Source organism: Mustelus asterias, chromosome 26, assembly GCF_964213995.1.
Source record: "Mustelus asterias chromosome 26, sMusAst1.hap1.1, whole genome shotgun sequence".
Lineage (NCBI taxonomy): Eukaryota > Metazoa > Chordata > Chondrichthyes > Carcharhiniformes > Triakidae > Mustelus > Mustelus asterias.
This window is the reverse complement of record NC_135826.1, coordinates 19,222,692-19,247,881: the sequence shown is the minus strand read 5'-3', so window position 1 is coordinate 19,247,881 and position 25,190 is coordinate 19,222,692. Positions and strand designations below refer to the sequence as shown.

General features: G+C 41.3%; 1 protein-coding gene across 1 annotated transcript in view; it reads right to left on the bottom strand.

Annotated features, from left to right (window-relative positions):
• Positions 1–1,030: 1,030 nt before the first annotated feature.
• Positions 1,031–25,190, bottom strand: part of LOC144479731 (proprotein convertase subtilisin/kexin type 4-like) — a 46,194-nt gene continuing 22,034 nt past the window's right edge. The window contains exons 9-15 of the mRNA XM_078198762.1: positions 24,582–24,682; positions 19,903–20,006; positions 17,057–17,174; positions 14,995–15,174; positions 10,449–10,573; positions 6,258–6,377; positions 1,031–1,588 (exon numbers count right to left, since the gene is read on the bottom strand). Of these exons, the coding sequence (XP_078054888.1) occupies positions 1,050–1,588; positions 6,258–6,377; positions 10,449–10,573; positions 14,995–15,174; positions 17,057–17,174; positions 19,903–20,006; positions 24,582–24,682 (1,287 nt within the window). The 3' untranslated portion in view covers positions 1,031–1,049. The remainder of the gene's footprint in view (positions 1,589–6,257; positions 6,378–10,448; positions 10,574–14,994; positions 15,175–17,056; positions 17,175–19,902; positions 20,007–24,581; positions 24,683–25,190) is intronic.

The window sequence follows — 25,190 nt, the reverse complement described above, 5'->3', positions numbered from 1 at the left end:
AAAAAAAAACAGTAGAAAAGGTTTCTCGCCTGTAGTGGGAGGGGGTAGGACTTAAGTCACCTGAATGCTGGCTGAGGGCAGCAGAGGGCACCATTGCGCATGTGCAAGTTTCTAGGAGCAGAGGCATGCCTCTACTAGGCTCCACAGCCTATCGCTACCCATCCCTCCAACCTGGAATGATCCTCCACAAATCGGCAGCCTGACCTCCCCCCCACCGATGGCCAGCTCTGATTGTCCCCCTCCCTACCAATGCCTAGTGCAGAGTGGCAGACTTTTGATGATGCCAATGAGATATTTTGGTAAAAAAGTTATCACTAACCTTCCTTTACACAGTTTAAATGACAAAATTAGCAAGACTCTAAAGGAGCTAGGAGATCAGAAATCCAACTCTTCTCCCCCACCCCAAAATCAAAAAACATTTAATACCATGCTAATAATTTTGTCTATGAATAAAATAAATCTGTTACACACAAATCTTCAGGAGGTTAATGGCTCTGTCCTATGGAAACCAAAAAACTTTATGGCCAGGATTTTACAGCCCCACCGTAGCGTGTCTCCCATCGACGGTTCAGTGGGCCATTTAAATTGCAGTTTACTCCAGGGGGGCTGTAATATCCCGTCAGGTGAAAGGAACTGTAAAAGCTTAGCCTAGGATTTATTAGATCATAAGTAGTCAGATTTTTATCATGGAGTTCTTAGTTTATTAGCCTTCTTTTAATCTGTGATTACACAGCTTCTTCAAGAGGTAAATTGTAGATTCTGAATGAAGAAAAAAAAACTCAAACATCTATTCAAGGGCACATCCATGTTTCTTTGTAAAAGTTTGAATTATCTACTCCAAATATATCCCCTTTAATTACTGGGGAAAAATGTGCAAACACGTTGCTTTTCCAAAACAAAAAGAAACCCTTGAAAATGGCACTTTAAAATGAATAATTTTGGGGAAGCTGGGCTGGAAATTATATTGAACCAGATTAAAAGGTAAAAGAGTAGCTTTGTTGTGACTGATGAAATAATGACGACAGGATCTGCATTCAATTAGTTTTCTTTTAATTATCCTGTTGTTGGTCCAACCGTGTAATAAAGTAAGTGGATTCTGTCTCACTGCCTCCAGTTCCCTCATCTGTAGTGTCACGCTGTACTTGTAGCTGGGTTGTTTCAGAGGCTCCAGTAGTTACCATTACTGTCTGCCTCATAGTTAAATGGTATATCAGCCATGACAATGATGTTACACTACACATCAGGGTAACTGGTGCACCAATGAGGATTGTGACCACCACAGCGATTTTGTAGAGACCATGTTTTTTGTTATTCCTTTCACTCATATTAGAACGTCTTGGATAAATGGGAGGTGAACAAGTCTGGCGATTTTCATCATAATTAGAAAACGGAGGACACGTCAGACAGTTATTTACAGAATAGCCACTGCAAGAATAGCAAGATGAATGGCAAGGAGCACAGGTATCCACGGTGAAACTTGTGTGAACGCCATTCTTTGATTTATTTAAAGTTCTTGAGATATTGTAATAGTGTGGAGGACAGCTGGTAAGGCAAAGGCTTCCGAAGATGATAAAGGTACCTTGACATTCTGCAGAGAAAGAAAAATCCATGAGGAACTTCAACAAATAAAAGTTATCTTAATCCAAATAAGTCTGTTAAATTCCAACAGGTGTCCATTTGCAATAATGAACAGCACTTGATAGTTGACTTATGGATAAACAATGTGTGTGTATTTATTTCTATAACTTGCTATTTAGCATCATCTCTATCAGTATGCTTTGACATCAGGTGTATTCCAATAGTTCAAAGAGTCACTATAACTACCTTTTTTTCCCCCCTACCTCCTGTCACAGGTTCCTTCTAACCCTTGTACACAAGATAATTCATGCCAGGTATATGGACTCTTGAGCAGAAACTTCTGTTATTTAATGCAGCTGGCATTTCGTCACATGGATGGCACCATTCAACCATGGAGCTTTCACTGTTTGAACCTGACCATATCTGCATGATATCCACAGACACATTTCAAGCAAGAGTGTTTGTGGATAAAAGGCATCAGCAGGAACCATGACAATTTCCTCCCTAGCCTTGGGACAGTCACATTTGACATTTTTAAATTGCTTCGTTTTAATTTAAGCGACCCCCATTACCATCAAGCTAAATTTAGCTGAAGAGAGATTACATCCACAAACCAGCCACCTGCTGGAAGCCTTAGATTAGATCTAAATGAAGTAACTGGGGCTTCTCACATAACACTCGAGACAAAAGTCATTAAGACATTTCTGTAAACCTTCAAACCCATTAGGTTGGGTTGGCTCAGTGGAGTTTAGCCTAAAGGCGATTATTAGTGGACTCCCATGGGATTGATTGCAGTTCTATCAGCCATAGAAAGCAGAAATAGGGTCAAAGTCAAGCTTTTTGCCTTCCTGTCTAACATAAAAAAGGGGGACAGATGCAAAAGGCTTGCAATTGTATGGAAAAGCTGGTAGATAAAAACATTCAAGTTTGGGTTCATGTTCAGAGCCAGATTCAGAAAAACATCTGGGCGAGGAGAATGCATCTAAGTCACTAACAAGACAAGTTTTTCCAAAAAAAACTTTGTATTTAGAGGGCCAGATTTAGTATAAATGTTACTGATTACAAATCAGCTCATGATTTCACTAAAAATGATCAATCTGCCTTTCAAAAGGTTGGAATAAAGCATGTGGGGACATGCAAGATTCCAATAATCAGTTTATAAAACAAGGTTCATTGTTCCAGCTGCTGGGACACTATTACATGACTCATTAACAGGTAGTAAAAGGCAAACTCTTGGACAGAATCAAATTACAGGAATAGCACATTACCATAAACCAGAAAGAATATGATATGCAGACCTGAAACGTGTATTGGACATCAATGCTAATGATAGTAACCCAGTAAGAGTTTTAACAACACTAGGTTAAAGTCCAACAGGTTTATTTGGTAGCAAATATCATTAGCTTTCAGAGCGCTGCTCCTTCGTCAGATGGAGTGGAAATGATAGTAACCCCCCAGAGCAGCTAACAGTACAAACTGTTGACTTTAAGAAACAATCATTATCACGGTATACCAATACGTGACAATAAATCAAAAAAGTTATCAAAGCCTTTTTTTCCGAATAGAATATGCCACTAAATAATGTAGCAATTAACACTGAGTGGGAGGCAAATAGTGTTCCATCAATACATAGTTAACTAACAGGGTTTTAAAAAAAGCTGAAATCACAAGATCCATGCAAATTAGCTCATTGTACCACTATTTCTGGCTGCTGCAGCCAAGGGAAAAAATATCAAGGGCTGAAATGTTGCTTTATAAATTTGAAGTCACCAGAAAAGGAATTTAGCTCAACCTTGACTGATTTTAAGCAGCAGCAATTGTGAACCAGTAAAAAAATCAGAGTATTAGAGTGAGTGGGGATAGCCAGGGACAATTGTAAAATCTCATTTAAAAAGAACCTGGAATCTGCAACAACCTTGCTGCAAAGTAACACACTTAACTGAAGTCCTTATCCTCAAATAAAATTCATGTTTTCTTAATAGTGCAGAAAAGGTAGTCTGCTGCCTTTAATTGAAGCCACTGCTTAAATCAAGGGTGTGCGTTAAAAGCAAAGTTTTAATTACTCATTCTCTCTCTTTTGTGACATTTAATTACAATTTAATTGCTGCAACCATGTAGGAAATGGTGCAGCATGGAATGATTCCCCACATTGTGGGGGATGGGGGCAGAAGAGAGCACCGGCCATTGCATGTAATTAGTCATTCAGTAATTAACAACCAAAGCAATGGGCTCACAAAAATGTAATGACAAATTGGCCAGGTGGATACATGCACAAGTGAACTGGAAACTTAGAAAATGAGCAAAGAAAACTATCAAATTTCCGGCTCCCTTATGCTCATGGCAACACTGGGTTTGCTGGCTTACATTATGCCCAAATAACTCCCAGCAGCAACTGTTTTGTTAATTGTGCGTCGGACAATTCCAACATACTGGATACATGCATTCATAAATAGTCTTCCCACATCATTTACTCATGTTAGTAATATTTGGAAGATGAATTGCAATTTTTGGACTGTGTGTATTTTTGGAGGGAGGTGGAGAAGAGAAAGGCAAAAACTCAACTAGTTATTGCTGTCTTGATGGTTTCCCCCTGCAGTTAAAATATTTGTCGTCACCTCTCATCCTTTGCCAAGTGCATTGATTAACTCACAAGTGGCCTGAGTTGTTTCAGAAGTACGATGAAAGGCAAATTCCTTCTAGCTATGCATTTTTCTTTCTAGAAAAGAATTAAAGAAAAATCCTTTGTTCCTGTTTTGAAAACCCATGTAGTGATATTGCAGTGGGTTCATATTTTCACTGAAGATTTCAATGCCCCCATTCTACAAATATGAAGTGGAGTACAATAAAAGGGATGTACTACTTTGTAGGACAGAAAATCATGATGATTATTTATTTGAGCTTTGCTTGCTGGTTACGTTTGCTTAAAGCCATATACTACAATTAGTTTTTTTAAAACTTGTAACACCAGCTTATGTCTGGTTGACATAGAACACCTTAGGAGAAAACTGGGGATGGGTGTAGACTGATTGCTTAAATCATTGGATGAGGTCCATCTCACCCGATCATTCCAAATAAAGTCAAGCCATTTTATTTAATTCAATGCAATGGACATTCTGGGGATCTTTTACAAATTAGAAGTGTAGCTGTCAATCAAGATGGTCAGATGCAAGTCAGCTTTGAAAGGAAAAACAGGGTCAGGTTGCTTTTCCTTTTAACAGTCTCTAATTAGTAGTTAGGGTCACCATTTTCCAGCCATTTCCACTGACTGGATCTTCCGGTTTGCCGACGGTGACCTCCTCACTGTGGGTTTCCGGAGAGGTGGGGGGTGTGAGTAACGGTAAAACACAAACAAACAGCGGTGCTGGTGGCCAATGGTGGGACCAGAAGATCCCTCTGCTGGCCTATGGTGGGCCGTTGATGCAAAACACGTTAATGGGGGAGGGGGTGACTAATCCCACACTAGAGGCTGTAGCTTTTTTCCTGGCTACCTGTACTCAGTTCTTATTCCATCTGAAACCAGCAGCAGGACTAAAGGAGAGTGCTCCATGGTGACATTATTATTAAACAAGTGACTGTTCCACGATGCAATTTTATCTTGATTTCAGAATAGTGAAAGGAAAATGTTGTAAATATTCTGTTTGCACTTATGTCATTTTTAGCAGTTTAATTTTTAAATTAGACTATTGAAATATAACTGAATTCAGTATTAGCAAAGAACAAAGAAAAGTACAGCACAGGAACAGGCCCTTCAAGCCTGTGCCAATCAGGATGCCCTGACTAAAAAACCTTCTGCCCATATTCCGTCTGTATCCCTCCATTCATGAACCCATCCAGATGCCTCTTAAATGTTGCTAATGTGTCTGTTTCCACACATCCTCTGGCAGCGCGTTCCAGGCAGCCACCACACTGCATGAAAAACTTCCTCCGCACATCTCCCTTAAACTTTCCCCCTCTCGCCTTGAATCCGCCCCACTTGTAATTGACATTTCCACCCTGGGAAAAAGCCTCTAACTATCCACCCTGTCTATGCCTCTCAATTTTGAAGACAAAAAAATTCTTACACTTCTGAAGTCATGGGCATCATGTAGCAGAGCACGATACATTCCAGTTAGCCAGAATACACATGGTAAACAAAGATTTCTGTCTGACCTTGGGTCTTGCTACACTTACCCAAGTATTGGACAGGGAAGTGAACAATGAACCAAAGGAAAATAGCGATGGGCAAAACCCTAAGAATCAGATACATTTCAATTTTTAGACCAGAGCAATGGTCAACATAAGGATCACAACAAAAGCCAACCAAAACTAAAATTGGATTCAGGCAACATGAATTTACCCTCCAACTCATTGCTTGAACTGTTTGATGTTCAAGTGTCTGAAACTCTATTATTTAGGAAGTACAAATTTGAATTCCTCAGGATACATAACAAATCCACTGTCTTCCCTTAAAACATAGTTCCACAGTTACTGCATTCAGAATCATGTTGCCATCTTGGAATGTATCCCTGGGCAAATGTTCATCTATCGTGCAATTAAAAAGGCCCCAGTGAGAAACCAATGAAACACCTGTGCACCACCACCCAGGAGAGAAGTAGTGTGACAAAAATAAAACAACATTACAATGGTGACTGATAAACTATTGCTTTACTAGGCTAAAATTTTGAATAATTTTTTTTTACCTTCACAGAGTCCATTGTCATTCCATTTGCTACAATGACTTATCACTGTATCCTTTATGCGTCTTGCCATCATGTTTTCATCAGTACCATACAAGCGCAACTTAAAAAAGGATAGAACTCCTACAGAAGATAGATTGCAAGTAATTTGTTGAGTTTTCTTTGCCATTATATTAGAAGCTGGTAGTACAAAACCTCAAAAAAATAACCATTCATGTATTTTTGGTTGATCATAGAAATCATAGAAACCCTACAGTGCAGAAGGAGGCCATTCGGCCCATCAAGTCTGCACCGACCACAATCCCACCCAGGCCCTACCCCCACATATTTTACCCGCTAATCTACGCATCTCAGAACTCTAAGGGGCAATTTTTTTTTTTCAACCTGGCCAATCAACCTAACCCGCACATCTTTGGACTGTGGGAGGAAACCCACGCAGACACGAGGAGAATGTGCAAACTCCACACAGACAGTGACCCGAGCCGGGAATCGAACCCGGGACCCTGGAGCTGTGAAGCAGCAGTGCTAACCACTGTGCTACCGTGCCGCCCCGGTACATACTGAATACATCGCATTATAATTATTTATCTGGGCTACAAAAAAAAAGGAAGGTGGTTTTGTCTGGCATCGTGGAAATCCCAAAAGGAAGGATTAGAGTTCAAAATGATGGATAGGTATTGCCATAACCCTGGTATTTTAATACCCTGTTATGAAAGTAGATCTGGATTTTATAAAGCGTGTCACAAGTGACTAATGATAAAAATAAATTGTAGCACTGGTTTCAAGCAACTAACACCTTCCTGTTTCCAGATCCCTTAGGAATGATTGATTTTTTTTTAAAAAATCTATATTTCTGTGCCAATCTAAAAGTATTAACTCATTCTTCAAAGAGTTTTTGCAACAAAACAGTGATTAGGATTAATTGCTTAAAGTTTAGATAAGTGAAAAAGAAATTACCTCGGACAAATATGGGCCCATTACAGCTAGAGAGAAGAGAAAATATAATGGAGAACAGGAAAATGGCAGATGATCTTCCCTCGATCATAAAAGGTGTAAATGTTCATTGACTGCACAATGCTCAGCATCATTTGAGACTCCTCAGATACTGAAGCAGTCCGTCTCCATATGTAGCAAGACCTGAACAACATTCAGGCTTGAGCTGATAAGTGGCAAGTGACATTGGTGTCACACTAGTGCCAGGCAATGCCCACCTTCACAGAATCTTTACAGTGCAGGAGGTGGCCATTTGGTCCATCAAGATTGCACTGGCACTCTGAAAGAGCATTCTACCTAGTCCCACTCACCTGCCTTATCCCTATAACCATCTACATTTTTCCCTCCCATAGACATCCAATTTCCTTTGGAGGAGTATCTCAATGAAACCTGCCTCCAACACCTCCCAAAGTTCGTTCCAAACTCCAATCACCCTCCGTGAAAAAATATCACCACATCACTTGCACTCCTTTTGACAATTATTTTGTCCTCTAGGCCTGGATGCTCTTGAATGGGAATAGTTTATCACGATATACCCTGTAAACCGAACTGGTCCGGCCATATAAATACTGTGGCTACAAGAGCAGGCTGGGAATTCTGCAGAGGGAAATGCACCTCCCGATTCCCCAAAACCTGTCCACAATCTACAAGGCACAAGTCAACAAGATTATGGAATACTTTCCATTTACCAGGCGTGCAGGTATTCAGGAGTCACTAAAAGTTAGTATGCAGGTGCAACAAAAGGAAGGCAAATAGTACGCTGGCCTTTACTACAAAGGAATTGGAGTACAAAAATTAAGGTGCCTTGCCATAATTGTCTAGAGCCTTGGTAAGACCACACCTGGAGTACTGTATACAATTTTGGTCTCCTCCTCCAAGGAAGAATATTCCTGCCATAGAGAGAGGCTGCAACAGAGGTTCACTAGACTAATCCCTGGAATAGTAGGATTGTTTTGTGAGGAGAGATTGAGGGCACTGGGCCTATATTCTGAGTTTTGAAGAAAGAGAAGTGATCTCATTGAAACATACAAAACTCTTACAGGGCACAAGGCCTGTGCAGATAGGATCTCTGCCCTGGCTGATGAGCCTAGAACTAGGAGACATCGTTTCAAAATAAGGGGTAGACCATTTAAGATAGATGAGGAAGAATTTATTTGTACAGAGGGTGGTGAATCTTTGGAACTCTCTATTGGAGGGTTGTGGAAGCTCATTCGTTGAACATGTTTAGAAAGAAGTCAATAGATTTCTGGAGACTAATGATAAAAAGATATGGAGGCAATGCATTGAGGTAGATGATCAGCCATGATCTAATATAATGGCACAGCTGGCTCAATGGCCTATTCCTGTTCCTATGTGCCTTCCTATGAAAGGAACTAATTTCCTCACAATGGAAAGACCACTATTTTAGAAAGAAAACGCCATCACTCCTTATCACCTCCCACAAAGAGGTGATGTGTTAATAGGATAAGAAATAGGAAGATATGATGTAATTTAGAAAAGGGACAGTATGTTAACAGGTTAAGAAAATGATATGAGGCATAGTTTAGTTGGGACAGTCAATAAAGACTATTAGCAACATAAAAACAAAAAACTTTGTTCCCAGTCATTACAAGTGTCAGCCTTATCTAGTAGATGCACTTGCATCTAAACCAAGGTTATAGATTCAAGTCACACTTCAGAACTTGAGCACATAAACCTAGGCTGGCACTTCAGTACAGTACAGAGTGAGGTGCTGCATTGATTTTCAGGTGAAATATTAAATGGCAGTCCCAACTGCCTGTTCATGTGGATGAAAAAGGTCCAATGGCACTAATCAAAACAGAGCAGCTGATGTTCTGGCCAATACTCAAGATTTTGTTGTCATTTTTCTCATTCAGGTTAAAGTGAGAGGTCCCATATTAAGCAAACATGATTATGTTTCAAAACAAAGTGCAAATTCTGGTCTGTGTCAGTGGGGAATGGAGGGAGACATTTTAATCTTGCTTGAGCCACTGGGAGCTGGAGGGTCAGTGTAGCGCAGGGAACTCTACACTGGAGTTGGGGTCCTTCCAGTGCTCTGAAGAGTGTGCAAGAGGTCACCAAGGGGACCCAACCAGAGGACAAATGACTGACAGACTACTTCCTGCCATGCAAAAAGAGTTTGGAAAGGAGATCACAAGACCAGGTAAGTCCATTGTGAGAGGGAGGGGAAAGAGTAAATCCTTGTTTAATGTTGCCTCATTTATCACTGTTTCCCTTTACCATCTTACATTAACAGGGTCTGTAATCTCGAGCATTGTGAGATTCGTTTCCCACGTGACCTGACTGGCGCCGTTTTGATGTGTCCTTTCCTCCCCACCTCCAGAGTTGTGGAGAAACCTCCCACTCACTGATTCACCCTCTTGCTGCTTTCCTCTTCTGGACCCAACCCGAATTCCCATCGAGAACCTTGTGCTAATCTGAAGCCAGAGCTCGGATGTTGTGGGAGGGATCCGAAGCGTCAACTTTGCATGGTATTTGCACCTTCAACAGGTCTAGGTCTGTAATAGGATGAGGGAATGGGAGGTTCAGGAAGCAGGATCTGTGAAGAGCAGGAGGTGCAGCAAGTAGAAAATTACATTTTCTTTCAAAATAAAATAAGTTTAAAATATAAAAGTTATTTCATTTACCACTGTAGGAGTTTAACAAGTGCAAAATATTTCAACTTGAGGGTATAATGTTTAATTTTCTTTTCTATGGGAACAATTATTTCACTTAGTCATGATTACAAATCATGACTTTGGGATTTACTGTTTTTAAAGCGTCAACGCATTTCCTTTGAACAGATGGACTTCCCCACCCCTTCATTAGAATTGTATTTAACAGTTTGGAGTCAGGTGTCATACTTAACACCAATTGCCCAGACAATCCAAATGCATTATTTCACATTTTTTGTTGGGGCGTGATGGTTAAAAACCTCTCTATTCTATTTTGAAAATAAGTTTTCTATATTTATGTTCCTCTATCCTAAATCTGTGACTGATGAGAATGAGGTAAAGGTAGAGTTCCATCAGTAAACTGAACAAGATACACCAAATTGCAATTTAGCTGGAAAAAATTTTTTTTTAAACAGAGGAAAACAAAATAAAGTTTATTTAATAGTCACAAGTAAGGTTTACATTAATACTGCAATTAAGTTACTATGAAATTCCCCATGCATGCATTCCTGGTTTAAAAACATACCAGTGTTTTTGGAACTTCCTTTATTCTCAATCTCGAGTGTCCAAATTCCTTTTGGATCTTCATCCCAGCAGTGGGTGGTCATGAAAGTCCAGTCTCTATATCCATAGGGTGACGTGTCATAAGGTCTTGTATATTAAAAAAAACAATGATTGGATAAGCTGTTTCCACTGATTAAAGCCTCACATCTGACAAATGAGAAATCAATGGGTGGCATGATGATAGAGTGGTTGGCATGGCTGCCTCTCAATGCCAGGGACCCAGGTTCAATTCTGGCCTTGGGCGATTCTTAGTGCCTGTGAGGAGTTTCCTCCAGGTGTTCTGGTTTCTTCCCATAGTCCAAATTTGTGCAGGTTAGGTGGATTGGCCAAGCTAAATTGCCTCAGTCTCTCAAAGTGTCTGGGTTAGATGGATTAACACAGTACAAAGTTTAACAGGTTAAAGTCCAACAGGTTTATTTGGTAGCAAAAGCCACACAAGCTTTTGGAGCCTTAAGCCCCTTCTTCAGGTGAGTGGGAATTCTATTCACAAACAGGGCATATAAAGACACAAGCTCAATTTACAGAATAATGGTTGGAATGCGAATACTTACAGCTAATCAAGTCTTTAAGATACAAACAATGTGTGTAGATGGATTAGCCATGGTAAGTGTTATTGTCCGGGCGAATGGCCTCCCTCTGCACTGTACAGATTCAAAGATTCATTTTGAACAAATACAGGATAAAGACTGCATGAATCCAAAGTTATGTAGAGGATAAGAATGATTTTATCTTGGAATTATAGAATCCTACAGTGCAGAAGGAGGCCATTTGGCCCACTGAGTCTGCACTGACCACAATCCCACCCAGACCCCATCCCCATAACCCCATGTATTTACCCTAGTCACCTGACAAAGGGGCAATTTAGCATGGCCAATCAGCCCAACTCACATCTTTTGGACTGAGAGAGGAAACTAGAGCACCCGGAGGAAACCCACGCAGACAGTCACCCAAGGCCGGAATTGAACCCGGGTCCCTGGTGCTGTGAGGCAGCAATGCTAACCACCGTGCCACCTGCTTGGAATTATTTCCCAAACTTTTTTTTGCTGTATAAAACAAATGGGCTTTTCTAGTTTTTATTTCTGGAACTAAAATTACTGATTTGTAAACTCCTTTCCAGTTAGGAAGCGAGTTTCATTGGATCAGAGTTACTCCTAACAAGCATATTTCAATTTGTGTAATAGGTATAAAACAGCATGATACCTGCAATTTAAAACATTCAATTGGTGCCATACAATAAAGGGTTAGGAATAATCTGTTTTTATTAGCATATTGCATCATTAATACTACTTTTAGCTTTTAACGTAGCAAAAGAGAGAAATTGGGGATGCAAGTATATTTGTGGCACATTAAGGCTAATCAGTAAAATCTTCAGCTATTCAATTACTCTTCCATAAATAACAGCTGGCAAAGTTTGTTAGAAGTAAAAAGCAAAATACTGCAGATTCTGGAAAATCATGTCTGACAGCATCTGTGGAGAGAGAATAGAGCCAATGTTGTGAATCTGGATGACCCTCTTCCAGCATTTTCAGTTCATTTGAGAGAGAATAATAAATTTAGGATGGCTGAAGGCCAAAGGCTCAACCCTGGGACTTCTCTGGGAATGGGTGGCACAGCGGAAGTGTTAGCACTGCTGCCTCAGTGCCAGGGACCGGGTGACTGTATGTGGAGTTTGCATGTTCCCCCTGCGGGTGCTCCGGTTCCCTCCCACAGTCCAAAGATGTGCAGGTTAGGTTGACTGGCCATGCTAAATTGCCCCTTAGTGTCAGGGGGATTAGCAGGGTAAATGCTGGGGTTACGGGAATAGTGTCTCGGTAGGAATGTGGTCAGTGCAGACTTGATGGACCGAATGGTCTCCTTCTGCACTGTAGGCATTCTAGGATCTGTAGGGCAGACGTTCCTGCCCCCTTCCCCCATTTTGGGCTAATAAGATGTCCCAGCCTGACTCAAAACGTTGGCTCTATTCTCTCTCCACAGATGCTGTCAGACCTGCTGAGATTTTCCAGCATTTAGAACATATAGAACATAGAAAGTCACAGCACAAACAGGCCCTTCGGCCCACAAGTTGCGCCGATCACATCCCCACCTCTAGGCCTATCTATAGCCCTCAATCCCATTAAATCCCATGTACTCATCCAGAAGTCTCTTAAAAGACCCCAACGAGTTTGCCTCCACCACCACCGACGTCAGCCGATTCCACTCACCCACCACCCTCTGAGTGAAAAACTTACCCCTGACATCCCCCCTGTACCTACCCCCCAGCACCTTAAACCTGTGTCCTCTCGTAGCAACCATTTCAGCCCTTGGAAATAGCCTCTGAGAGTCCACCCTATCCAGACCCCTCAACATCTTGTAAACCTCTATCAGGTCACCTCTCATCCTTCGTCTCTCCAGGGAGAAGAGACCAAGCTCCCTCAACCTATCCTCATAAGGCATGCCCCCCAATCCAGGCAACATCCTTGTAAATCTCCTCTGCACCCTTTCAATGGCTTCAACATCTTTCCTGTAATGAGGTGACCAGAACTGCGCGCAGTACTCCAAGTGGGGTCTAACCAGGGTCCTATAAAGCTGCAGCATTATCTCCCGACTCCTAAACTCAATCCCTCGATTAATGAAGGCCAGTACGCCATACGCCTTCTTGACCGCATCCTCCACCTGCGAGGCCGATTTAAGAGTCCTATGGACCCGGACCCCAAGGTCCTTCTGATCCTCTACACTGCTAAGAATGGTACCCTTCATTTTATACTGCTGCTCCATCCCATTGGATCTGCCAAAATGGATCACTACACACTTATCCGGGTTGAAGTCCATCTGCCACTTCTCTTGTTAGAAGATGTGAAAGTGAAGACAGAATGATAGGAATTTAGCTATGAGAGGACAAGCATCCAGAATATGATTTTTGTTTTGTTTCCACTATCCCCCAACCACCAGCTATGAATCCCATTAAATACTTGTACTACAGCCTTTGGTCTAAACAATACAACAAAAATGTTCACCCTGGCAAACAACATTGTGGAATCACAATAGCACCATAAAAAGATATGACCTTAGCTGGCTTATAAAACAATGGAGTGGTATTGTAAAGCATTCTCCTTTAGTTATGAATGTAGTACAAATAGAATATCTCACCAGCAATGGAAAAATATGGTAGGAATGTGAAACGCATTACTTGTTCTGCAAGGACAAATTATATAAAAAGAATACTTCACACTCATTAGTGGCAAAATATTTTCTACTTGCACTAATTGGTATCAAATATCCTTGTACGCTCACCTTCATTGTTCCGGTGTTTCTGCTTAAAACTTCAGTTTGAGTTATGGACATCATAGAAATCATAGAAACCCTACAGTGCAGAAGGAGGCCATTCGGCCCATCGAGTCTGCACCGACCACAATCCCACCCAGGCCCTACCCCCACATATTTACCCACTAATCCCTCTAACCTATGCATCTCAGGACTCTAAGGGGCAATTTTTAACCTGGCCAATCAACCTAACCCGCACATCTTTGGACTGTGGGAGGAAACCGGAGCACCCGGAGGAAACCCACGCAGACACGAGGAGAATGTACAAACTCCACACAGACAGTGACCCGAGCCGGGAACCGAACCCGGTACCCTGGAGCTGTGAAGCAGCAGTGCTAACCACTGTGCTACCGTGCCGCCCCGGACATGTTATCTCTATATTGAGCCTGTAATGTGACAAGGCTTTGATGTTTTGTTCTCAGTTCCAAATAGACACTTCATAATTTTGAATGCACTTCAGACATGCTTTGACTCTGTATTAGTCCAATCCCAAACATAAAACATGAAAAAAATTTAAAATCCAACCTGAGCTTACCCAATGCTAGTGGTAGTCACTGACATTAGAATAAAAGTTTAGAATGTTGCAAAAGATAGTAGTAAGCATGAGAACTGGACGGAGTAGAAACCATTGATAGAAGGCAAAATCAAGAGTAAGATAGTGAAAAATATAACAATCAGACTGTAGCCACTTCTACATGTAAAAGGGAAGAGGCAAAAGTGAACATTGGTTCCTCGAGGCCAAGATAGGAGAATACAGAAATGGCAGAGACATTAAACATCTTTTATTCGTCTTTACTGTAAAAGACACAAAAAGCAGTGGGAAACCAAGCAGCAGAAGAGAGTGAAGAACTTAAAGTAATATTAGTAGAGAAAAATGAGAAACTAATGGGACAAATCCCCTGGACCCGATGACTTATACCATAGGGTTCTGAGGCGAGTGCATTGATTTCAATCTTCCAAAATTCCCTAGATTCTTGAATAGTCCCAAAGGATTAGAAGGTAGAAAATATAACATTGCTGTCCAGATGGAGAAAAAGCAAGAAGCTACAGGCCAGTTAGCTTTAGCCTGACAGTCATCAGGAAAATGCTAGAGAGGTGTTAACAAGGCATGTAGAAAATTGGGTAAAATCAACATTACTTGTAATTAATTTGTGAAAGAAAAAAACAAACAAAAATAGATTAGCAAATAAGTAGACTGACTTTCATACCTTACATCAACCAACGTGGAATAAGTCCCACTTGGGCTAATGAGAGAAATCCTCAGATCACCTCTTCGCGTGTAGCTCAATGACACTCTAACTTCCACATGTTCAAGAGATCGGATGTAATTTTTAGTTCGAGAACAAGGATCAATATATTTCTTGATAACAAGCTTGTCAGAAATAGTCCTGAAAGAATAGAAAAGCACAGCATGCTCTAAATAATTTTTAAATTCAAGGAATGCATACATGTGTGTTTTGGGAAGAGTGCAATCCCAATGTACATGCACACCTCAGCAGGGAACTAGACAAGACAGAATTAGTCTTTTTTTTTGGCTACTTAAGCGAATGATTTTAGACTGAGGCTCGAGTCAAACCCCTACTGTCCATGTTCTCTTTAGAGATGCTGGTGGGGGAAAAAGTGAATCTAGCTATTGCTGCAAATCAATTTGGAAAATATTGCATTAGGAGCACTTTTGGCTTGATAGCTTTTAGCAGTAGCCATTTGCACCCAAGTCAGAGGAACATTCAAACTCAATTGACTCTGGGATACACAAATTATAAAAATGTATAAAGAGAAAACCATTTTTTTGTGGAAAGACAAACAAAATACATTAATGGAGTAAGAGATCATCAGGACAACTTGGTAAACAAATATGACCATAAGGCCCAGCTGCTTGGTAACCCTTTCTAGCAAACTAATCCAACACAGGGGTAGGAGTTTCAACTTTTTGGGAACAAAATACACAATGATTTCAGAAGTTCAGTGTCATTGAAAAGGGTATTCAACTTAATCTATAAACATTAAAAAGGTACTCCAGAGTGCTGCACAAATTGTGGACTTTTTTTATTGTAGAGAACAGTAAGATTTCTAATTGAGTCGTGTATACATTATATAAAATAACAGATGACTGAGAATGTGTTACATATAGCAATAAAGACTATTGAGAATGCTACAGGGTTGCAATACTATGAATAGGTTCAGGAGAGAAATGGTACTAGAGCAGTTTAAAGTCAGATTGTACTGCGGCATTATACCATTCTCTAGCCAAACATCAATTCTTCATACATTCTACTTTGGTATTTAAATTTTTTTTGAAGTTTTATTTGTTGCAGTTGTAAGAACGTAGCTTCAGTCACTCCAAAGATCTGGAAGATCACAAAAAAAAAGGACATGACACAAAGATATTCTTCCAGCACGTTATTAATAATTTAACCTATTCACAGATTTATACCTCAAAACCTCCGAGACTGTGTTAGGGCTTTAAACACACTCCCAGCCAGCCACATTTTCATATAATATATACAATCGTCAACCTTTTGACATAAAGCAGATTCACCAGTCACTTGCCCAATGTTTGTCTGAGACACTAATGTAGATGACTGTTGTGTACCTAACTGCATATACTGCAGCCCAATTGTAACTCACTGCATTAGAAATGTTACAAAAACGAATGTGCTACATCAATGCTAGTTATTTTCCTTTGGAGATATCATTTCAAGTTTTGCTAATATAACTTACAAAGTAATCTTGGGGAGCCCACTGAGATTTGTTATTAGGCATTCAATCTTTTGTAAACAATATTGAATTTGGGTTCTAACTCTACAAATAGGAGAGAAGTTATCCCCGAGTGCATAACAGGAGCTTGTGACCTACAATTACACGGACAGTGGTGAAAATGTGGAAGCTATCACAGGGAATAGTGGATTTAATGGTACAGATACATTTAAAGTGAAGCTAGGTAAGCAGATGTGAGAAGGGAATTGAAGGTTATGCCAATAGAGTTAGATAAGGATGGGTTAGACCCAGTTCGAGAGGAGCACAAACATGGGCACTGACTGGTTGGAAGATTGGCCCATTTCTGTGTTCTATGCATCAGTAGGCTCTCTGATGCATGCCTACCAGGCATACTCTTAAATGACAATTAGAATTAGTTATGTATCAATTTTGATCTCTGGGTAATGAATGGATTGCTAATGAAAAAAATAAAGCCTTGTAAGATATTCAGAGCCATCTGTAATTCTATACACTGTATACAACAACAATTCCAATCTGCATGAACATGCTTACTGTGGGGATTTACTAATGTCTATGGAGCATTCCCTCTGTGGATTCACTGTCAACCACCTTGTTGCTAAATCCACCAGAAGTCCAGCATCTAGTAGTCCATAGCCATAGTGGTGGCTCACTGAAAACAATTAATCACAATACATATTATCAGCATTGTTCATTCAGGGTGAACCATGTGATTTCAGGAAGTTTGATTATGACCGCCATCAGTGCAAAAACCAATCCTATCCAGGCAAATTTTAAAAAAAATCTTAAGAGCTTTAATATTGAGATACTTATTGCATTGGTCATATTTTTTAATAGACTACATACCCGTTACATAATTAAAGGCAAAGTTCGGGTCATAACTGAAGAAAAAGCATGTGTCACTCATTTTAGTTCATCTAAAAGAAAAGTCAGATCTAATCTTGGTATTATTTTGAAACATGGTCAGGTCTATGAATCTCATTCTTTTTATCCAGATGGAGCTAGAGGCTGATAAGTCTCTGGGTCCTGATGGATTTCATCCTAGGGTCTAAGAGGTTTAAGTTTATTTATTAGTGTCACAAGTAGGTTTACATTAACATTGTAATGAAGTCACTGCGGTGGCTAATGAGATAGTAAATACCTTGGTGTTAATTTTCCAAAATTTGTTCTGGAAAACAGCAAATTTAACCCCCCTAAATCAAGGAAAGACGGAGGCAGAAAACTGGAAATTGTAGGCCAGTTAGCTTGACATTTGTTGTGGGGAAGGTGTTAGAATCGATCTTCCATGCCATATTTTAATAAATTTAACCAAGATTACTGGACTTGATGCCATAGCGTCCACCCAAGATGCATTCCCCCTGAATCAATACTTTCAAAGGCAAAAAAAGTCAATGACCATGTCAGGGATGCGGAGGTGACTGTAGGCCTGGGGTTGAGGGATAAGGCTGGGCATTGTCCATTGGCACTCAGGCAGTGGGCTGTTACCGTCCTCCATTGAGGAGGGATAGGGAAACTTAGAACCCCAGCTTTGCTCGGCTCCAGCTGGCTATGTGATCCTCGTCAGCACTTTAAAATCGCACAGAGTGCTGATACATCAGACGAGAAAAGGTGTTCTGAAGCCAGCGAGCTCGCCTGATCCAACACTGGGGTAAAATGCAACCACGGAGTTTCCAGATGGATATAGATAGGTTGAGCAAGTTGGCAAAAGTCTGGCGGAGGCAGTATAAAAATGTGGGAAAATGAGAGTTGTTCACTTTGGTAGTAAGAACAAAAAGAGCAGAGTATTACTTAAATGGAGCATGACTGCAGAGTAGAGTTCATAGAATCCCCACAATGCAGGAGAAGGCCATTCGGCCCACCAAGTGCGCACTGACTCTTACCCAGGCCCTATCCTGTAACCCCATGTGTTTTACCCCACTAATGCCCCAAACCTCTATCTCTTGGGACACTAAAGGGGCAATCTGGCATGGTCAATCCACCTAACCTGCTCATCTCTGGACTGTAGGATGAAACCAGAGCACCCGGAGGAAACCCACACAGACACGGGGAGAACATGCAAACTCCACACAGAGTCACCCAAGGCTGGAATTGAACCCAGGTCCATGGCACTGTGCCAGCGTGCTGCCCCATTGTAGTGATTTAGGTGGTCTTGTGCACATGTTGCAAAAAGTTAATATTCAGTTGCAGCATGTAATCAAGAAGGCTAATGGCATGGCATGCTTTATTACAAGAGGAATTGAACACAAGAATTATGCTACAGTTAGGCACAGTGGTTAACACTGCTGCCTCACAGTGCCAGGGACCCAAGTTCGATTCTCAGCTTGGGTCACTGTCCGAGCTGAGTTTGCACGTTCTCCCTGTGTCTGCGTGGGTTTCCTCGGGGTGCTCCAGTTTCCTCCCACAGTCCGAAAGGCGTGCTGGTTAGGTGCATTGGCCATGCTAAATTCTCCCTCAAGAGTACCTGAACAGGTGCCCGAGTGTGGCGACTAGGGGATTTTCACAGCAACGTCATTGCAGTATCAACGTATCCCTACTTGTGACACTAATAAATAAACTTTAAAACATTAATCAGTATCTTGGTTTGGATGAGGAATAGGAAGAGACCAGACAACACAGCACCAGTTGCCACAGAGAAGCCGGAGATAGCATCCTCCACCCCACAGGTAAAGGACAGCCCCTCCTGCTATGGAACTCTTGCACCAGAATGTCACATACCTTTCCTTTGGTACTGAAACCATCCTGCAATGTGCTGTGTGCAAGCTAGAGCATTGATACCTTCAGTGGAGGTGGGTGCAAGTAACCCACACATACTGCAGAACGGAAATTGCATCTGACCAACACTGGATGGCCAAGCCTGCAGATGTTTGGTTTAGTGCCTCTAAGCAAATTAAAGCTATCAGCAGCACCAGAGGCCAAAACTGTGCTAAAGCCAGGCTCTCAAATGGGCATGTCTTATTCACACACATCCATTTTGTGTTTATTTTATGCTTCAATGAAAACAAGAACCTGGGTAGCTCAGTCAGTAAAGCATCAGACTTTTAACCAGGGTCCAGGTATCAGGTCCCTGTCCTTATGAAACAACAGGGAAAGTGAGGAATATTTCAGTGAGAGAAATGGAGACAGTGCCCTGTTTCTATAGTGTAGTGGCAGTCATGTTCGCTGTACACACAAAAGGTCATCAGTTCAAAATCAAGCAGAAATGTTGTCATAACCAGTTTCTTTAAGTATGAGGAAAAGTTATAATGTTTTAAAGTGAATTCTTCCAGTTGTATTAAAAAAATCTTAAGCCATTATTTTGCTAAAAAGAGAGGGCAACTCATTTAATAAATTGCCAGTTTACTAATAATGCATACCACTTAAAACAAGCTAGTCTTCCATACCTTTGCGTCCTACTCCATTTTTGGCCCAGTCTTCTGCTTTCAAATGCAAGGGTTTAGATGCTCTCACCACAAGATGTTGCATATCACGCCAAGTCAGTGTAGGACTACAAATAGAAAACATATATTGGCACTTTTTGCAAATCAGTATATTTCTTTAATCATATGCATCTATTATTTAGCACCTTTAAAATAGAAAGATGTCCCAGCAGCATCAGAGGCAGGGAAAGGTGAATGCTAAAAAGGAGATATTAGGATGACCCAAAAGCTTTGTCAAAGAAGTGTAAAGGGAAAAGGTTGAGAAGCAGAGGAGTATTTAGAATGAACTCTATTACATGGAGCCTGGATAAATGAAGGTTGTAACAATTGGTGGTGACAATTGGCCAGAGTTGGAACAACAGGATTCTGGGAGATTTACAGTACTGGAGAAGGTTACCAACAGGAATGGGGGAAGCAATTATAGGTTTTTAAGTACAAGAGTAAGAAAGTTAAGTTAAATTGAAAACATAGGAGGAGCAGAAATAATGTGGTCATCTAAGCTAGGAACATGGGTGAATAGGAAATTGCACTGAATAGAGAAATTTGTATGAGCTGAAATCAAGAGTGTGGAGGACCAGAGCCAGCGTTGGAATAGTTAAGGGTGGGAAGTTTCAGCAGATGGGCAAGATTATGGGTTGCAAGTTCAGTGTGAGATTGAGAAACCTGGTTCAATGGGAGATAGTGATCAGTAATTAGAAGGCATTGGGTAACATATGGAGTTTGTGGCATGGTTTCAGTTTTCATAAACATTTAATTGGATGGCACCTGTCTGAAACTGGGTGTCAAACTGCTGGTGCAGCAACGCAGAGGCAGTAGAAAAGTCAAGAGAGATAGTGGACAGGTAAAATTTGGTCTCATCAGCAAACATGCAGAAACGAACCCTGGCTTCAGATAATGGAATCCACTTGATTACAGGAAATAACAATCCCACAGGAGGAAGGGCATGGAGGTAGTGGTCGAATATGCCCTGGTTATAATGATTTAAAGAAGTAAAGAATAATTTTTGATTTATTGTCACATGTATTAACATAGTGGAAAGCATTGTTTCTTGCATGCTACACAGCCAAAACGTACCATTCATAGAGAAGGAAAGGAGAGAGTGCAGAATGTAGTGTTACAGTCCTAGCTAGGTTGTAGAGAAAGATCAACTTAATGCAAAGTAAGTCCATTCAAAAGGCTGACTGCAGAGGGAAGAAGCTGTTCTTGAATTGGTTGGTACGTGACTTCAGACTTTTGCATCTTTTTCCTGAAGGAAGAAGGTGGAAGAGAGAATGTCCGGGGTAAGTGGGGTCCTTAATTATGCTGGCTGCTTTGCCAAGGCAGCAGGAAGTGTAGACAGAGTCAATGGATGGGAGGCTGGTTTGCGTGTTAGATTGGGCTACATTCACGACCTTTTGTAGTTCCTTGCAGTCTTGGGCAGAGCAGAAGCCATATCAAGCTGTGATACAACCAGAAAGAATGCTTTCTATGGCGCATCTGTAAAAGTTGGAGTGAGTCATAGCTGACATGCCAAATTTCCTTAGTCTTCTGAGAAAGTAGAGGCATTGGTGGGCTTTCTGAACTATATAGTGTCGGCCAAACCAAGGCAATTCCACCCATCTGGATTCTATTAAAAGTAAATATTCCCACATGGGACACAAGTCACTGGCTAGCCACGCGGCACATGGCAAGGACTGCTGCCTCAGTGTCAGGGACCTGGTTCAATTCCAGCCTGTGTGGAGTTCGCACATTTTCCCAGTGTCTACGTGGGTTTCCTCTGGGTGCTCCGGTTTCCTCCCACCATCCAAAGGCGTGTGTTACGTTGGTTCGCCATGATAAATTAACTTTAGTGTCAGGATTAGCAGGGTAAATATGTGGGGTTACGGGAATAGGGCCTGGATGGGATTGTGGTCAATGCAGACTTGAGCCAAATGGCCTCTTTCTGCACTGTAGGGATTCTAGCCAGTATTAAATGCCCATCCCTAACAGCCCTTGAGAAGGGGTTGTGAGCAATCAACTTGAACTGTTGCAGTCCATGTGGTGTAGGTACACCTAGAGAGCTGTTAGAAAGAGCCCTTCCCACCCTTTCGGGTGCCTCCATGACAGGACCCACCATAGAACCCCTCCAAACCCTGGAGTCCTGCAGAACCCAGTTTGGGAACCCCTGCTAATACTCTAATGTTCTCAGTAAGTACAATGTTAATGTAAACTAATAAGTGAAATGTGGTCAGACATTCCACACTGAAACCAAGCAACAAACAACTTCTCTGGATTGCTCATTCCCCGGCCAGATGCTTGCCGTACTCCAAGTTAACTAGTCTCACTTGACTTCCACATGAATGTTTCCAAACTCCGTTCTTGAAAATATGCCTGGAATCTTCTCCCACTCACTGCCTTCTCTTGGATGCCTTCACCAAGGATGCACATACAGGGTTTCAATCTCTCCTTTTGATATTCCTCTGCCCTAAATCACCACATGTAATCTCTCATTACCTAGCCATTCCAACAGGACACCACTCCTTCAGATCTATATTAAAAAGGTGTTCAGATTCTGGTTTTGTGCCTCTGAATTCAGTCTTCCTGGGATTCCCATTTTCATTTCCTGGTTTCTGGAAGTTTGTTATTTAGCTTCTGGGACTTGCTTTGTGCCCCTTCCTTTATTGTCCTGCTTGTACTGGCAGCTTCTGCCTTTTGGTTACCTGGTTCCAAGCTGAATTCAAATGCTTCTGCATTTCAGTGTAGGCCTCTGCTTGCTATGCAACAACTCAATTCTTTTTAAAGCCTGTAATTGGTTTTACATGGCAAGACCTGAATTACAATGTAGGCAAAGTTTAAAGTGAAACTAAAAAACTTACAAACTTGTACGTACCTGTGTTTAACATGAAGCTAGCTGAAAGTTTAACTCTTAGTACACAAATTAAGCTTAAACTTATAACTATACCTTATTTCCAACACAGTACAAATATAGATTACTTAAATGATCTCCATTTCCTGACACTCGTGCACTGAAGGAAATTGGCTGAAGACTGACATCTGTAATGCCGGGGACCTCAGACCAAAATGGATATCCACTCAGCAGTTCTGGCTGAAAATGGTTGCATATGATCCTTTGCACTGTTGCTGGGATCCCCAATCATTGATGATGGGGATGTTTGTGGAGTCTCCTCTTCTAGTGAGGTGTTTAATTGTCCACGACCAATCAGAACTAGATCTGGCAAGACTGCAGAGCTTAGATCTAATCTGTTGGTTGTTAACTCGGTCTATCACCTGCTGTCTGGCATGCAAGTAGCCCTGTTTTGTAGCTTCAACAGGTTGGTGAAGCTACAAAAGCATTCTCAGGTATGTCTGGTGCTGCTCCTGGCCTCTTTACTGAGCAAAGATTGATCCCCTGGCTCGATGGTAAAGGTGGAGTGGGGATATACTAGCCATGAGATCAGATTGTGGTTGTGTACAACTCTGCTGCTGATGACTCACAGCACCTTATGGGGCCCAGTTTAAGTTGCAAGATCTGTTTGAAACCTCTCTCATTTAGCACAGCAGTGGACAGAAGTCAGAAGGATGGTGGAGTCAACCATGTCAAAAGCTGTATAGTGGTTGATGAGTGAAAAGACATTGATCATACTGGGTTCATAACTCTTAAGAGGACATTGTAAAAAAGGATGAAACTGGATTGGAAAGTCTGCAACATGAGTTGTGGTAAAGATGGACCCAGATTTGGGAATCAGCAAGTTCAAAGAGGAGGAAAAGCAAGGGTTTAAATGGGCAGTTAATCTGCTAGGGGTAGGGCGTTTTGAGGTGAACAAACTTCAAGAAGGACAGTACAAGAAACAAAGGAATTAATTACAAATTTCAGTGACTATGGAAGGCAGAAAGGAAGTTGGGTGATCAGCAATGTAGTGGAGTTAAGGAAGTCAAAATGAACAGATAGGATGAAGGGAGAGGAGAGAGAAACTAGCAAATGATATGGGGTCGGGGGGAGGGGAGGTGTTGGGGTGAAGTAAAGCAGAGTCTTAAACAGTGACAGAAGTGCATGAGCATCCCGATTCTCCCAAATGATCCTGGAGTAGTGGGATTATTTAAAGTTTATTAGTCACAAGTAAGGCTTACATTAACAATGCAATGAAGTTACTGTGAAATTCTCCTAGTTGCCACACTCTGGCGCCTGTTTGGGTCAATGCACCTAACCAGCACATCTGGAGGGAAACTGGAGCACCCGGAGGAAACCCACGCAGACACAAGGAGAATATGCAAACTCCACACAGACAGTGACCCAAGCTGGGAGTCGAACCCAGTTTCCTGGCGCTGTGAGGCAGCAGTGCTAACCACTGTGCCACCATGCTGTCCCCACGTCAGGAGAGCGAGATCTCAAGGCTTCATTGAATGCAGCCAAGTCTAATAATGGATGGCTAAAGCAGTCATCTGTGAGATGCACTTATAAGAGAGGATTAGAATTATTGTAAACCATTAATTGGATCGTTTTCCTACATGTGTATCAATAAATTAGAAGCTACCTTAAGACTGACATTTTTAAAAGGGTATTAATTACTGCATGTTGCTTGGACATAATTGCCAAGGCATTTATCCATTTATATATCAATAGTTTTTTTTCCCCCCAATCTACTTAATACACCCAGGAAGATTTTACCGCATTTAAAATAAATTACTTTGCCTCCAGAGCGAGAGCTATGATCCCAGCAGCAAGCGGTGCAGATGCTGATGTTCCAGTGTGTTTCTCTGTGCATCGTAAACGAAGGTCTGTTGTTACCTGGGATGAGGGTGGAAGGAGAGAAAAAAAAAGGTTACTGAAAGGGAGTTAACTAAGACACTAAGTTAACCTTTTCAAAAGATTGTTTGCACTATGCAATTTGGCCCGAGGCCAAATTGAACCTCCCCCATATTTGACAGGTCAGAAATGTGGTTAAAAACCCTAATGCATCATTTTGAAATGCCTTCCTTGGGTAGTCAAAAGCAATTTAGATAAAATGAATCTATGGATTTTGAGGTCTATCACCAGAAGATTGTTTTTGTTACTTTGGGGTCATCAATAAAGAGGGAATGAAAACTGGACAGCAGTAATGCTACAGATATATGCTTCTGTGCGAGTATGCAAAAGAACAGGGTCAGCCCTGCACTTGTACTGATTTATGGAAAGAGTTCTCCTATAGTCCAGAGCATCCTACCTTCTGACGAAGAAAAAATAAATACTAACAAAAAATTCTGCCTAAATAGCAAAAAACAAATCACCGTGATCAATGGCCAAATATAACAGAGGT